General features: G+C 50.7%; 1 protein-coding gene across 4 annotated transcripts in view; it reads right to left on the bottom strand.

Moving 5' to 3' along the window:
* Nucleotides 1-207: 207 nt before the first annotated feature.
* The window catches only part of LOC123162768 (disease resistance protein RGA5), a 31,763-nt gene continuing 14,994 nt past the window's right edge, over nucleotides 208-16,976 (bottom strand). For 3 of the 4 annotated variants that reach the window (XM_044580532.1, XM_044580533.1, XM_044580534.1), the window contains exons 3-8: nucleotides 10,420-11,311; nucleotides 8,111-10,333; nucleotides 7,851-8,007; nucleotides 7,621-7,747; nucleotides 7,368-7,501; nucleotides 208-935 (exon numbers count right to left, since the gene is read on the bottom strand). In XM_044580532.1, the coding sequence (XP_044436467.1) occupies nucleotides 519-935; nucleotides 7,368-7,501; nucleotides 7,621-7,747; nucleotides 7,851-8,007; nucleotides 8,111-10,333; nucleotides 10,420-11,311 (3,950 nt within the window). In that variant the 3' untranslated portion in view covers nucleotides 208-518. Of the gene's footprint in view, nucleotides 936-7,367; nucleotides 7,502-7,620; nucleotides 7,767-7,850; nucleotides 8,008-8,110; nucleotides 10,334-10,419; nucleotides 11,312-16,976 lie in introns of those variants that run through there. The other variant, XR_006481462.1, reaches the window with a different exon arrangement.

Below are 16,976 nucleotides of genomic sequence, written 5' to 3'. Positions count from 1 at the left end.
CAATAATTATCACGCGGATCCTCGGTCCCACCTAGTCGGGATACGACGTGCCACACACCCAGCAGTCCAGGACACCATCAAGATTGTTCTATGGAGGCCAGTCTACAAAAAACCGCACTCCGGAAGAAATGCTCGATTGGTAACCAAGTATAAAGAATCTTGGGCAGAACGAAATATTTGAAGAGGGGGCCTAGGCAGAATGTATGATAAGACAAAATGAATGTGTTTATTTCTGAATTATCTGTTATACTTCCCGCAAAAAGAAAGAATTATCTGTTATACAGAATGTGAATAATCGCCAAGAGCAACGTATTACAGTACACGGACAGAGTTGGGGGCGACAAAAACATCATCAGAATGCTTTACGGATGAAAATTTGGTGCACTCGCAAATGCAACAAGGTTATGTTGGCTTCTTTTTTGAGAGAGAGAAAGGTTATGTTGGCTTTGTGTATACAAGCCAAGCGCTTTGATCGATGGGAGCGACGCAGAGTTACGGGGTAGTGATAATTTTATATACTATCGGCTGCTTCTTGGACGGGCGGAGGGTAACATATTAGTTTTCTTTGACTGTCGCCCGCCGATACGGTCATCAGTGAGTAGCGGCTCAAGGATGTCCACGACCTCGCGCATGCTTGGCCGCCGAGCCTTGTCATGCAGGCACCGGTTCGCGATCTTGGCTGTGATCCACGCTGCCGAAAATGAGTATTGCCCCTCCAGTTTCGGGTCCATGATACGGTGCAACTTGTCCTCACGGCGCAGGTAGGGACGCGTCCACTCCACCAGATTTTCTTCCGGGCCAATTGGCTGCCTGTCGATGTGCAGCCGCCCAGTCAGCAGCTCTAGGAGCACGACACCGAAGTCGTACACGTGATTTTCCGCAGTGCAGAACTGCGAACTATGGATGTCAAAACCCCACAGCTTTGCCGTGCAATCCTAAAGAATATAACAAAAACACAAGGTTGTAAATTATTTAGTTCAAACTTATTTTTAACTAGGAAAGGAGCATGCGTTTTGCAACGGGTACAAAATAAATTTGAGAGTTCGTGTGGCATCCAAGAGTTAATAAATATTTAAATTTTCACTTTAAAAGACTAATGAAAACCATTAAGGATATGTAGGTCACCTTAAACTGAATCTGCATATAAATCTCAAACTCAAGTAATATTAGAAAAAATTGGGACAATGGTAGCTTCATTTTGAGTTAAGATAATTAATGTTGAGTATCGTGGTCATCTAGGAAGCATAGGATAGCGCACGATTTATTTCATCTTGTCTTGTACTAGAAAATGATCATGTACTCCTACATATATGCCCATTAGGCTTTAGGAATACATCAATTGATTCTACCAACCCCTCTCTATTTCTTCTCGATGGTATCAGTCTAACCCCAACCCAAAACCCTAGCCATCGCTGCTGCTTCCGCACCGCCCCTCGGGCGGTCAATCTCTATGATCGCCACCGGGGGCCGCGCCTCCGTACCTAGGGTTCCTCTACCCCGTCGTGTTGATCCATTGTCCTAGAGAGTTTTTCTATAGAACCTTGATCCGGGCTTTTCTCTCACACGCCGGTCATCTTGATCGGTGCTTCTTTTTGGTTTTCCGATCTAAGATCGGTGTGCGTCGCCTGCCGCAGCACGTCGACCCTCACACGTGTCTACTCCGACTTCGACGTCAACTCCACCTGCCTTTGCAACAAGGCGGCCTCATGCAACACAGGGTGGCCACTGGCCGTCGTCCACGCGCCCGTCTGCCCGTCGCTCTATGCCAGCCGTCGTCGTCATGATTGGATCGGGATCCTTTATCATCTTCATCCCGGTCGATTGCATCGGGCCACTGGGCCCTAGCGCCATCACGCACGTAATGCGTCGGCTGGTTGCGTCTGTGCTGCCCTGCTCCGCGCCTCGCTCAGGCATGGGCCGCACGCACGCGTCGGCCGTTTGCACGATCGTTTGGGCGTCTCCTTCAAGGCTCGGCCCCTTCATCACCAAGCAACGTCCTCGACCACGTGCGCGATCGGATTGATCACCCGCCCGCCCGTGATCCGCTCTATCCGTGCCGTGTGACCAACTTGGCCAGTCACTTGCGTGCGCCTCCCCAAGTCCCATGAAGATCGTTCCCGAGAACAGTGCGCCCCTCCACTGATCGAGCAACGGGCTGCCACTGCGTAACCTTATCGGGCCGCAACACCGCCGCGGCACGCGGTCCATGCTGCCACCCGAAGGCCGTCCCCGCGGTCGCACCGACCCGCATGCTACTACCGCGTCACCCCTTTGGACCGTAGCACCGCGGCCCGCGGTTGACGCTGCTGCCCCGTGGCTGTCTGCGGCGCTTTGGCGGTTCCTTGCTGGGCATGTCGTTATCCTTCCCGAGGGTGCCGTCGTCTCCCTTCAGGGTGTCTACCATGTAGACGTCATAGGTGGATGTGGCAGTCCAGCAGCCGGTAATAGGGGGACTGGCGTCAATGTTAGCCGTGGCTCCACTTTCCTCATCCATGTCGGTATTTTCTGAGATGTAATCCATCATGTTGGTTAAATCTTCGACAATGGCTACTAAGTGGGTGGTGGGTGGGGCGCAAAATTGCCCGAGAATGCCTCGAAGGGTTGTTGAACGCGAGCTGAGGGCAGGTCCTCCCGAATAGTCATCTTCTGGATTCGGTCCAGCGCCTCGTCTAATAGGGCGAGGGTCTCTGAGCTTGCGGGCGGTTGGTGTTCCGGGCCGAACTCCGTCATAGCGGGGTGAGGGATAATCTGTGCCCTAACCGGGTTTTGGTTTTCAAGGGCCGAGTTGAGCTCGGGGCTCGGGACCGGACCGTCGTCGGAGATTGAAGGTGGGCCCTAGTCTTTGAACATTGTTTCCATACTGAGGCTCGAGGCCGAGTTCATTTGGGCCAGGGGTGATTCCTGGCTACCGACCGTCGACTCGTCGCAAGGGCTCAAGGCCGAAGGCGTGTCGTGAGGAGAGGGTTGGACCGAGAGTGACTCTCGGTGTCCAAACCCTGCTTCCGCATCGAGGCCCGAAGATGTTTCTTCGGTGGGTATTCTGAGCGTGGCAGAAGGGGATTCCTGGCCTCCGCTCGAAGTGGAGCCATCCGCGCTCAAGGCTGGGTGAAGGACCGGGGCCGATCCATAGTTTGGATTGGCAAGAGGCTCCGGGGCGGGCACAGAGAGGCCCATGGAGGTGCGGGGAGAGGTTGTGAATCCGATAAAGACCAGATCGCCTCCTACGTCTGCAACGTACTCCAAATTGCCGAATCGAATCAGGTGCTCAGGGACGAAGTTGTCGATTTGGTCTAGATGACCAGTTGGGTTGGCGTGCAACACGATGCTGCCGAACACAAAGAGTTGGCTGGGGGCGAAGAGGTCCCCAGAGCTGACGCCCTCTCTAATGATCAGGAGAGCCATTGATCCTTGGGCGACCCAACAACGGAACTCTCAATCTATGCACCGATGTCGGTGTCAAAACCGGCGGATCTCGGATAGGGGGTCTCGAGCTATGGATCTAGAATCAATGGGGAACAAGGGGCGATGAACATGGTGTTTACCCAGGTTCGGGTCCTCTCGAAGAGGTAAAACCCTACATCCTGCTTGATTGTTTTTGATGTATGATGTGGTTACATAGTAGATCTAGCTCGAGATCAGATGAGCTAAACCCTAAGTCGATGAGGTGATGGATCAGCTAAACCCTAAGACTAAAACCCCACGGTTTATATAGGTACCGGTAGGGTTAGGGTTACATGCGATCGGTTACAAGGAAGGAAAGATCCTGCCTAATCTTGGCTTGGAGGGCACATCACGACCCCGAAGATTCCTTATCAGGACATGGATCCGTACTCTTGCTTGGCCCCATAGTAGCTCATCAATCGGCCCAGCAATCACAATTGGCCGATAGCCCGAGGACCCCTTAATCCAGGACTCCCTCACCCGCGGCTCCACCAAACCGTGCCCTGCCGCTGCGTCGCCCCTTCGGGGCGTAACCCCGCTGCACCCGGTCCACGCCGTCACCCCGAGGCCGTCCCTGCGACTGCACTGAACCTAGCACTACCGCTGTGTTGCCCCTTGGGTCATAGTGCCATGGCACGCGGTCGATGCCACCACACTCAGGTCTTCCTTGTCGTCGTCCCAACCCGCGTGTTGCTAGTGTGCCATCCCTTTTGGCCATAGCATCGCGGGGCGTGAACCACTTAGCCGACCCCATGAGTCGACTTCCACGTGGTATGCACCACGCTACCTCCCTCGGCGTCCACGCTCGATCTTCGTCACGTTGTCGGGTTCTTCCTTGTCAACTTCGAGCATGGCTGACATGCTACTAACCTAGCTGCAGCAGCCGCCGTCTCCTTAGGCCGCTGCCGTCACTCTTCTTCTGCAATCGCCTCCACCACTACCCCCATAGCCACCACCCGCCATCCACCTCTTTTTGTAAAGCACCGACTCATAGCCAACTCCGCCGTCATCTTCCCTGACCACTTCATCTACTTCGACAATCACGGGCAACATCGGCTGTCGTACCGATTAGCGCGACCACCGTCATCAAGTCCTCCTGTGCCACCCCCCTTGACATGGCATACAACTCTTACTGGTTCTCTTCTACACATGCATGGTGCTGGCAACATCGTCGCGTGCCTACGTCCACGACATGTCCCCGGGCCCGGCAAGCCTGGTGTGGTGCCTTGTCAACATAGACTTGGTTCGTCTATGCATGCCAGGTGCTGGCAACACCGTCACGTGCCTTCTTCCATGATGTGTCATCGGGCTTGGCAAACCCAGCGCGATGCCTCGTCAACATCGTTTTCTTCCCGGCGTATCACTACATCGACACCACTGCGCCTATGGCTAACACGGCTCCTCCATGACGACTACCTCTACACCGACCACCCTGACTCCACATCGACCACGGCATCTCTCGCACAACAACCTCAACCACGACTACATCATCCTACGCTCTTGGCTACATCGACATCGGAACAAAGTGCTACTGCCATGCTTGAGCAACCTCGTCGGTTTACACTCCAGCCATGACTTACACGATGCATCAACCATTATGACTATGGGGGATGTCCGTCGGCTTAGCATCAGATTCTTCTCCAGTCTTACCGTCTGTGTTGCTATTGTTGTGACTGTGGGGGGATGTTGAGTATCGTGATTATTTAGGAAGTATAGGATAGCATAGTATTATTTTATCTTATCCTGTGCACCACGAGGCTTAGACAATACATCGATTGATTCCACCAATCCCTCTCCATTCATTATGCAAGTAAGATATATTTGTTTCTTTTAGAGAATTCATTTTTTTAGAAAAGGAGGATAACCCCCGGCCTCTCTGCATCTGGGCGATGCATGCGGCCACTTTATTAATTATTCTCACAAGACCTTACAAATTCATACAATAGTAAGACTGAAGCCACCGTCTAAGCAACAACTATCGCTACACCTATCCAGTTGATGAAGGGGCGCTGATAGTCTGGGCCTAATACCAAACAGATATCGCAGCCAAACCTAAACATCTAAGACCTGAGGTCCCAACCAGGACGCCTGCCTGGTATGGGGCACCTACCAGTCTGGCGCACTCCTCAACTAGGATGCCTGCCGGGTATGGGGCTGCCGCAGCCACCTGCCACGAGTCCATCTTCAGAGATGTACTGTTGCATCTACCATGCCAGGTCTCTCAGCCATCGACGCCACCATGACGCCAGACAGCGTTGTCCTCCTGCGCGAGTCCATCCTCCCACATCGAACTCCAAATCTGCACCGCGCCACGCCATCCAGATCCGTCGCCATCAATGTATTTATGAAGCACCGCTCCACCAAAGAAGCCATCCGCTGGTCCCGCGAAGCCGAGTGCACCTCCAAGAATGCTGCCCCCAAGGGGGTTACGACACATGATTGCCGCTAACATCCGATCAGCTAATCTAGGGTTTCCCCCGGAGGTATTGAGTGGAGTTGGGAGCTTCACCTCGATGATGCCTTCATGAAGGAAATGATGATAAGGGCATCGTCATCACCGTCTCCGGCCATCGACCGAAGATCAGGTTTTCACCCGGATCCGTCCCAAGAAATCCACCCAACAACCTGTGCACCGTATCGACCGCCTTCAAAGCCCCAGATCCAGCCGCCTAGATCCGGCGACCAACCGCAACAACAGTGCCACTGTGGGACCCCTGGCACACCGGTCACTGCCTAAGTGTGCCACCACTGGAGCCTAGGAGGAGGGCTCCCACCCCGCCTCGCGAAGCTGCGAGAGCCGCCGAGAAGGAACCCGCGCGCTCGTCGCCATCTCTTATCCGAACCAATCCATAGAAGATGGCCGTCACAGATCCGCCTTGGACAGGGACTGCACCATGCCATGCCGCCGCGAGAAGCCGGAGCTTCATCGGCCTCCACCCTCCAGGGTCGCCGCCCCGGGATCCAGACAGAACTTTGCCGCTGCCACCGGCCAAGTTCCGCCGGCGCCGACCGGCCAAGCCGCCGGTCACTGCATGACCATGCGAGCATAGCCAGCCGGCCGACCAACTCCGACGAAGAAGAAGGCCACCACCACCAAGCCTAGGGCCGGCGCCCCAGACATCCTCGTGTTGCAGATCAAGTCCAGGAGCAGTGCCCCGCCGACGACGATTGAGATCGGTAGCACAACGAATTAGCCCGACATGAGTCAAGGCCAGATCCGCCGTTGCTGATGCCGTCCTCCCCTGCCGCTGCCGCACCACTTCCATGTCGCCATCGATCTGCGCCACCGCCGCCGATCTGGCCGGAGAGGAGCGCCGCCTCCCAACCAGATCGAGATCTGAGGAAAAACCGCCGCCGCCGCCACGCCACAAGGGCTTTGCCCTGTGACGCCCCGGGCGACGGCGGCGGAGGGGAGCGGAGGAGGGGCGAGGCTGTAGGAGGAGGAGGGCAGGGGCTCCCAGGTGCGGGGCGGCACCGCCGCACGGGGGAGGGACGGGAGGGACGGGCATGTTTCAATGTTTCTTGTAAAGTGACATGGATTTGGCATTGAGTCGTACATATTGATGCGGCGCAAATAATGTGTGCATGTCACAATCATAGGGTCTTAATCCCACCCCAAACTGCACATAGCATAAGCAATGCAGGAATTGCTAATCTAAAGTATAAGAAGTATGGAGGAACAGTGCGAGATCGCAAATTGGTTGAATTCTTTAATGTGGATGTCAAATTGGACTAGTAGAGTAAATGCAAGAAAGCGAAAAAAATGTATGGCGGGGCTACATACGGTGACTCTATGTTTATGCACAACATTTGCAACCTCGATAAAATTATGGAAACGCATTTTAAATGTGTTTTGGATGCTGTGATATGACTACTCTCTTAGAGTTTCTCTTATATGATGATGTGGGGTGATGTGTGAAACTCACCGAGTCGAGTAGAATGATCGAACTATCGAAATCCTGTGTCAATCTTTCGCCTGACTGATGCACAAAGGCCAGCCCTTTACCTGCCCCGATGGCAATCTTGAGCCGTGTTAACCAAGGTAACGACGCAATGAGATCTGCAGCCATATAATCATGCATATATACACTCTTAGCAAAGTAACTCTGCATGCTACTAAATCCGATGCTGGAGATTATCTTCCTATGCACAAAAAGGGGAAAAAAATTGCATGATTACTGGTCTCCGAGAGGAGGTACTGGAGGCTGCCCCTGGGCATGTACTCGTGGACTATATAGCCTTGGTCGCAGTAACCCAGCTTTTTCACCAGATGAGGACTAGTTCGTTCATCAGTAGCCCACTGCAGCTGATCGATCAAAGATGAACTGAATTACTCAGTGAGCGGTTGTAGTTGGTGATTTGAATTTCCAGCTGAAGGCAGAATTGAACAGGGACACTAAAGAACCTACCAGTGAGCTGTTGGAGGTGAATTTGCTGACGGCTACCATGAGCTCGCCGTCGACAGTGCCCTTGTAGGTGGTACCACCGAGGAAGTTGTTCTTCGAGAAATAAAGGGTGGCGGATAGGATCTCGTCCGGTGTGAAAGCACGCGGATACTCCGGTGACCTTGAAATCGAGATTACAACATGAAGTGCTAAATCTGGTTAACTGAACAATCAAAGTTGAAGTAGAGGATGACATTTGTTTTTTCAATGAACATTAGCAGTACCTTTTATCATCAGGTATCTCCAGTGTCTTGTCATATTCGTTTGTTTTTTGCTGCATATCTGGTTCTTCGTGGCAGTCATTTGGTTCTTCCTCCACTGTCTTATCTGGTTGTTGTTTATATGATCCATCAGGTTCTTGCTCCACAATCTTATCTGGTTCTTCCTTCACAATCTTATCTGGTTGTTGTATGTATGATTTATCTGATTCATCCTGCAGAATCGTCTCATCTAGTTGTTTCTTGCAAGATTCGTCTGGTTTTTCCTCCATAATCTCATGCTGGTGTTGCTTCAGTTTTGTGCCTTCGTCAACATCGAAACTATAATCCACCAATGGTATGTTGATTGTAGGATTGCTCGAATGATTTCTAACGAAGGTCGTCAAGGCATACTCTCGATCAGCAGCTGCACCACCGAATTTCACAGAGATCTCTCTAACGGCTGGCATATGGTCGATGTTGATAATACCATGTTCATATTGGTCGATTTGGAGGATCGTGTTGAAAACTAGCTTGAGCTTCAAGAGATTAGGCAATGAATCTTCCTCAAATTTTAGCCAAGATATACCATTAATGAAACTCAACCTAAAATACTTGAGAACTGAAAACCCCGCCATGCCAAATATGATCTTGTCAACTGGAGCTGTCTCCACGTACAGCGACATAGCAGTGAGGGCAGGCAGTCCTCTGAGAATACCAACACAATATATCGTGAGTATCTGAAGTTCAATCTTCAAAATACATAGGCTGCCAAATGTTTTGAACCACTCTGGGATTTGGGAAAACATGATGCGGCTATGCGGTGAGAATTCAAATCTATGGAGAAGTTGAGGAGGTGCCATGCGATCCACGGTATTTGAAATGGTTACTTTTGAAGTGCCATTATCCCTAATATTTTTAACCGAGGAGCCATGAGACACTACTATAGTTTTCAGGTTGGGGTATCCTGATATTGAAGCAAACAAACGTACAATGCTTCTCTCCAGATCGCCAGATGTTACTTCCGAAGAAGTGGTAAGACGAAGATCCTGCAGGTATTTCAGCTTGTCAAACATATCCATATTCGAGAACCATGTGTCAACAGAAAGACTGAGGTGCAACAGGTGTAGGAGATCAGTAACCCGTGAAACAACAACGAGTATTGCATCAGTAATATCTAGTGTTTCCAAACACTGTAGCCCATGGTTTGGCAGTTTTATGCAGACATCGCCTGCAATCTTCAAATATCTCAGTTGAAACAATTCTGAAATCCCAGTGAGGTCGACCTTGTTATTGTTGCAGCGGCCATAACCAGATAGTTGGAGGTTTAGAACACGAACAAGCTTGAACTCTGTAATACAGGGGATAGACTCGAACAATCCAGAAAATCTAACTGACCGAACTTGTGATTTTCTGATGTTTGCTGGTGTCTTGGCATATCTTGCATCACCAAAGACGATAGAGAGTCGGCGGGCCTTATGAGAAAGTGATGTATTCTTTTGACAGCTGTAGTCCATTGCCACAATAAAATCCTCTTCTGCAGACTTGCGTACAATAAGATTATGTACCACGTCCTGAACTGTACATGACAACACCTCGTTGTTATAGTTGATACATATAGGCTGTATGAATCTTCTACTGATAAGTTGATGGAGATAGCTTTCTGCAACTCCCTCCATATCCTGCCCTTCTGTTGTATCGATAAACCCTTCGGCCATCCATTGCTTAACTAATTCATCCTTGGAGAATGTGTAGCCCTCTTGATACATGCTGAGATAAAGCAAACATGTCTTCAAGTAATGGGGAAGTTTGTTGAAGCTCAGATTCAGTGCTTGTCTAGTTCTCTCTGAAGTAGAACTTGCCGAGATACAAGAGCTTAATGACTCACAGATGCATGTCAATAGATCAAGTGACATGAAAGGCTGGCTTGCTAAAAGACTAGCTATGCTGATTGTTGCTAGTGGCAGACCACCACATATTTCAACTATTTCGTTTGAAACCTCTTTCAACTTTGGAGGGCAAGAACTTTCAGAGCCAAAGAGTCTGTTAAAGAATAGCTTTCTTGAGTGATCATCATCCATGGGTTTCATCTCAAAAATATTCTCTGACTGATAAGAGCAACATGTTAATGCAACATGTTCAATCTGTGTGGTTGTTACTATTCTGCTCCCATGACTACCCTTTGGAAAAGCATGGATAATACTATCCCATACTGATGTATCCCATAGATCATCAATAATAATTAAATACCTGCATGCCAATAACTACCTCAGATTAGTGTTCAGGGAACATGACGGAGTTTTAGTTTAATTTTGTAAGGAGGAAAACAAAAGCACCTTCTAGGTTGTAGATAATTCTTGATCCTGTGAATGAGCTCAGCCTCATTACGATATTCTAGGGGATCCAGTCGCTGGAGTTGCGAGAGCATGTCAAGGAAAATTTTCTCCATATCAGGTTTCTTTGACACCCGAATGAAAGCTCGACAATTGTATTGCTCACCAAGTTTGTCGTGCAATACTTTAGCAAGTGTAGTTTTACCCAGACAGGCAGGTCCAAGAACAGATACCGCCTTGAGATTCTTGTCCCCATCGTTAACAAGTGAATTGATAAAAAAATTCATCCGACCATTTATCACTATGTGAGCAGTTTCTTCATACGGCGTTGGAAACATATGGCCAACAGACACAGATCTACGCCTCAATATGCTGGAAGAGCATGGAGCAGAATCTGACAGAACATACACATCGTGTCTTTGAATTGCCTCCTGAACATATATCCTGAAGTCTGATACCGTTTTTATAATCTTCTTGGGCTGCTGGAGCCTCTTGGGATTCTTGACATGACCGAGCAATTTGAGGAGCGATCTCGTGGTCTTGATGTTATTGGCAACTAGGGAGGGATCTGCAGGCTGCACAAATAATAAACTGTCGATATAATCCTCCATGTCGTAAGAGAGGTCGCGTGCCTCATTCATCCAGCACTTGGCCGTCAGGGGAGGGTCCTCCACCTCTGACAGTTCATCAAGGTAGGAGCTCATCTTTTCAACATCTTCTTTGAAGAGGTGCATCCCGACCTTGACACTCTTGGAGGAGCATCCCTGTGAGGGATCTAGGAGCATCTTGTTCAGCTTTGCAATAAGGGGTCTCATGGCACCTAATGAAGCACTTATTGGGGCCCCCGTTTCCCTGATTTTGCCTCCGTCTTTTCTGCCACCTTGATTTGAAATGCCTAAACATAAACAAACAAAAGTAAAAATAACTATAAGTACTACCATATGTTGGAACTTGCCCACGAATCGATCACATCAATTCACACAACGGACACGTGCACGAAAAACTGATAGCCGAGGGTACGTCTCGTACCCTTAATTTTCTTCTTTATTGCTTTTCTTATTTTCTCCCTGTGTTTCCACGATGTTACAAAACTCACTAACACGACGTCGACCGAACATGCAAACTTGCACGACTCCTTGACTCATCATACTCCTCTGGACGACGATGTTGATGAACTCCTGCACCGCACCTTGGCACCACTGCATCCATCAACGGTCATCTTCCACTGTCTTGCCGACGACAGCTTATCATCTCCCTTCATGTGGCTCCGCCAAATGACAGTCGCCCATCACCTCGCAACTTCTTCTTGTCGCTCCGCAGACCAATGATCGCCTGCTCCTTCTCGTCGCTGCACCATCTAGCGACTTCATGGGCCGTCCCGAGGCGCTAATAGGTCGTCACCCCGGGTCAAGCGCGGCTTCAAATCCTCGAACCTTGCTCTGATACCAATTGTTGGAACTCATCCACAAAATTGATCACATCAAATCACGACGAACACGCGAACACAAAACCTTTGCCCAAAGGCACATATCGTGCCTCTCTTTTTCTCTCTATTTTATTTCTCTGTTTTCTCACAATATTCCATAGTACAAAACTATGGTCTGCCTCAGGCCCTTCGATGAGGGCGAGAGATATGAGCGACTGCACAAGGCTCCAATATGGAGGGGCCCCTACCGTGAAAAGAACCAGTACGGGAACACTATGTTTCATTGCCTCACTTGCCCCTAAAAGATCGTTAAACAAACTAGATCGCTAAAAAACAAGTATAGGAAACGAACGTGTCCCCGCTGCTTAGTGGGATGCATGCCATTTTTTTCTAGGGATCCCACACTTTATTAACCTAAAGCAATATTGAACGGGATACAAATAGGGTCATGAGGGAATAGAAGCCACAAATGACAGACCCTGAGGAAGTGAGACAACAAATTTTACAAGGTTATGCGCCTCCACATTCGAAGCTCGACCTTCGAAAATGAAATCTTAGCAAGCTCAGAAGCAATTGTGATATGGGGGCCTCCCAACCCCTTTTTGATGTTGTCCACAATTGGTTTGCAATCGCAGACAATCACCAAATGATCCATAGAAAGGTCAGCAGCAAATGCCAAGGCCTCACGGCAAGCTATGGCCTCTAAAACTGTTGGATTAGAAACACCTGGCAAAACAATCGCTGAAGACCCAAGGTAATGACCTTGCGCGTCTCTGCATACTGCGGCAGCACCACCAACACTCCCATCATGGAACAAACCACCATCTACTTTGATTTTAACATGGCCGAAAGGAGGTGGTTTCCAAGATTTTTGCGCAGTGATCACATGTGGGCATCTCGCCTCAGTGGCCGCGTTGGCTGTCATGTTCAGGCCATCCAACTCTGCCATGAAACTTTTGACGAAGTGGTGAGTTGACATTGGACTTTGAACGATTGACTCGTGTATAGCTTTTCTGCACGCCGTCCATACTGCATAAAAGTGTGACGGCCATCTTTACGAAATCCTTGGGATGCATGACTACATTTTTTTTAAAAGGAGGAAGACCCCCGGCCTCTGCATATGGACGATGCATGCAGCCACTTTATTAATTGTTCACACAAGACCTTACAAAGCAATACAACAGTAAGACTAAAGCCATCGTCTAGAAAACATCTGTCGCTACTCCTATTCAATTGATGAAGGAATGCCGATAGTCTGGGCCTAATACCAATAAGACTTCGTGGCCAAATCTAACATCTAAGATCGGAGGTCCCATCCAGGACGCCTGCCAGGCATGGGTCACTCACTGGTCCGACGCACTCCTCAACCAGGACGCCTGCTGGGTATGAGACCGCCGCAACCACCTGCCACCAATCCATCTTCAGAGTTGTACTGCTGCATCTATCTTGCTCGGTCTAGCTGTCGTCGACGCCACCACGACGCCAGACCGTGTCACCCTCTTGCGCGAGTCCATCTCCGCGCATCGGACGCCGAGTCACCACAACGCCATGCCGCCGAGACCCGCCGCCATCAATGAGTGAGATGATGCACCGCTCCACCAAAGAATCCGTCCTCTGGTCCTACATCCAGCCGCTGCTCAAATACGATGCCCCCATGAGGGAAAACGACGCCAAAAGCACCGCCATCGTCCGATCTGGAAACTCCATGTCTAGGTTTTCACCCGGAGCAGCGCAAGCAAGTTGACAGAAGCTATAGTGGCGATGTCTTCAACAAGATAACGATGCGAAAACGCCGCCATCGCCCGCCATGACCCGAGTCATAGCATGGTTTTCACTGGTAGCCTTGTCTCCCCACTTGATGTCGGGACTGGATGCGAGAATCCACAACCATCTAACTGACCACCTCCGGCGAAGAAGATGGCCACCACCTCCACGCCCAGGGTCGGAGCCCCCGACGTCCTCGTGTCGCTGGCCTAGTCCGGAGGCCGCTTGCCGCGCCGGAATAAAGGGTGCGCACGACGGCTCGAGGAACCACCACCCAGATCCGAATGGGATCCAGATCGGGCACCCTAGGCGCCGATGTGATCTCTTCGTCGCTGCCGCCAGCACGACAACCCTGGTCGCCGCCAGCCTGGCCATCACCCTTGAATCGGCCGGAGTGGGTCGCCGCCGGCCCGCGCCATCGCCCTTGAATCGGCTGGAGTGGGTCGCCGCCATCCAGATCCGATCGTCGGCCGAGGAAGGTTGCCGCCGCCACCGCTGCGGCCCGCAGACTTAGCCTGCGATGCCCTCGGCGGCGGCGGAGTGAGGGTCGTTCGCTGGGGGCGGGGGGGGGGGGGGGGGGGGGGAGGTCACGGGGGGAGTTGTCACGCCGTTGTTGGAGCAGCGTTTTCTGCTCTCGAAGCTTCAAAAGTTCTGCATGAATCATGGAAGGGCACAGAGGCCCACACAACAACCCACAGCCCAAATATTAATGCCCCGATCGGAAGCACCGGAGCCAGGTCCATGATACGAATCATGAATTTCAGGGGACTACCCCAGCCGAACTGGTTTCCCGCAACTGGAGATCGGCGATGCCCTAGACGAGGTCCTAGCAGTGGTCTCAAAACAAGCTTTCACCGCGCTTTATATGTAAAGCAACAACCAACCAAAATACACGGCCGGATGATACAGGATGAGGTGACCCTCTTACAAAGCTGATCCCAAGATAAACGGATCACGCGGAGCGACTACACTAACGAAAAACAATTAGGAATATCTAAGTACAACGCCACGTTGGGACCTAGTACACCTAAGCTCCATGACTACACACTCAAGAGGGAGAACGGCGCAAAGCGTCATCGCTGCCAGGTCCACACTAGACAAAGGTTTTCACCCGGAACCCAGACACAAAGAAGAGCACCATGACGACGTGTTTAGGAAGACAGAGACGCCCACGAGTGTCGCCGTCGTCGGCAACAAAGTGCGGAGCTTTCGGCCGGCCCTCCTTCGTATCACCACGAGGACTCCAGGACAAGCGTGACGGGTTCAGATTCTCAGAACCAAATCGGGGCACCGTTACAGAACGCACCCATGCCACCCGCCACTATATCTTGCGCCGCCCACGCAGCCAAGAGAAATGGCCACCACCGCTGCGGACAGTCATCCCGGGGCCGCCGCCCCGGCATCCATGTCCCAAGACACTGCCAACCATATGCATCAGCATGCACCAACCACGGTAGGAAGAGTGGAAGGCACCTCCTTCCACTCCTACCCCGGCATCAGCCATCGGGTTTGGGTCAGCACCTCCACCGTAGGAAGCGCCAACACCTGTGTCCCCAGCCAGTCCCGGTTGTCAGGGGGGAGGGGGAGGGGGACACAACCCAGTTGTTGCCGACGGCCACCGCAGCAAGCCTCAACCCTGGCCTCTGGCTATGGCCTAGGCGAGCCCACACGACGGCATGGCTGCACTAGAGAGGTTAGCTTGGACCGACGCCACGATCGGAACCACAGGCCAGGAGAGCACGACGTGGAGGAACATACCAACGCGGACAAGTCGGCCTTCTGCACCTGCTCGCCGACGAACGTCATCCACCACCTCAAAGCCCGACCGCACCGCTCATGCAGTCGATGCGCACGCCATCTCCATCGGCCCGGAGCCTCCCGAAGACCACCTAACCAGAGCGTAGTAGCCACCGATAGCATTTCTGCCACCACCAAAACACCTGCCCATCCCACCCCCACCACTCGCCGGCTAGCTACCGGCCGCGCCCATAGTAGGTGTGCCGGATCTCGGAAAGAGGAGGCCCGCAAGAAACAACCCGATGCAGCCCATGGCCAGATCTAAACCAACGCCACTGGCACTATTTTGTTATGCTCCAAATTAATGTATAAAGAGAAAGCCTAACTTCTGACGAGCGAGCGGAGCGAGGTCCATCGCCGGTAGGCTTGGGCCGAAGCGGAGAGTATTGAACTAGGTCACCTTTGTTATATATACCTCTTGTAAGCAGCCGCACAAGATAAGTTGATTAGTCGTAAATCACCGGCGTTTGTAACCTCCCCCGATATAGTGAAGATTGGCTAGCTGGCGGCCGTGGTTTTTCCCCCTTAGTGTTGGAGAGGTTTTCCACGTTAAATCTCTTGTCCCTTGTTTGTTTTTGTTATTCATCGTATTCAATTGCGTGTCGTATCCCTAACAAGTGGCATCAGAGCCTTGTTTCTGTCTAGGGTTTCAATGACATGGCATCGATGAAGTTCGATCTTCCATTGCTGGACTAGGACACGAGGTGTTCCTTGTGGCAAATGAAAATGCAGGATATCCTGGCGCATTCCGATCTGGACAAGGCGCTAGATGGCTTCGGTGGAAAAGAACCGAAGGCCTGGATCGAGGATGAGAAGCACAGAGATCGTAGGGCTTTGTCTATGATTCATCTTTATCTATCTAACAAAATTGTGCAAGAAGTGCTGGAGGAGAAATCCGTAGCAGCTCTCTGGCTGAAACTGGAGTCAATCCGCATGTCCATGGATCTAACCAGTAAAATGCACATGAAGATGAAGTTGTTCACACACAAGTTGGAAGAAGGTGGTTCGGTGCTAAACCACTTGTTGATCTTCAAGGAGATCGTTTCTGAGTTACATTCTATGGAAGTAAAGTATGATGATGAAGATTTAGGTCTTCTGCTTTTATGCTCTCTACCCAGTTCCTTTTTAATTTTTGAGATACCATATTACATAGTCGTGATGAACAAACTATTGCTGAAGTATATTAGGCCCTTCAACAGAAGGAAAAGATGAAAGATATGTTGCAATCTGAGGGATCGTCCTCCAAAGGAGAAGCGATAAAAGCAAGAATGACGAAGGTCGTTCGAAGTCCAAAGAATCTGGGAAGATTTTTTTTTGCAGGTATTGTAAGAAAGAGGGTCACCTCATTGATGTATGTTGGAAGTTGGAAAATAAGGAGAAGAGGAACAGTACATGGAAACCTAAAAACAAATCCGATGGTGATGGTAAAGTAAATGTTAGATCTGGTAATAAGTCTGATTAAGATGTTGCTTCAGTTGTTTTTGCTGGGTGTGTTTCATGGCATGATGAATGGATACTTGATTCTGCCTGTTCGTTTCATATATGATGTAACAGAGCTTGGTTCAGTACTTAT

Source organism: Triticum aestivum, chromosome 7B (genome assembly GCF_018294505.1).
Source record: "Triticum aestivum cultivar Chinese Spring chromosome 7B, IWGSC CS RefSeq v2.1, whole genome shotgun sequence".
Taxonomy (NCBI): Eukaryota; Viridiplantae; Streptophyta; class Magnoliopsida; order Poales; family Poaceae; genus Triticum; species Triticum aestivum.
This window is presented reverse-complemented; position numbering and strand designations above follow the sequence as displayed.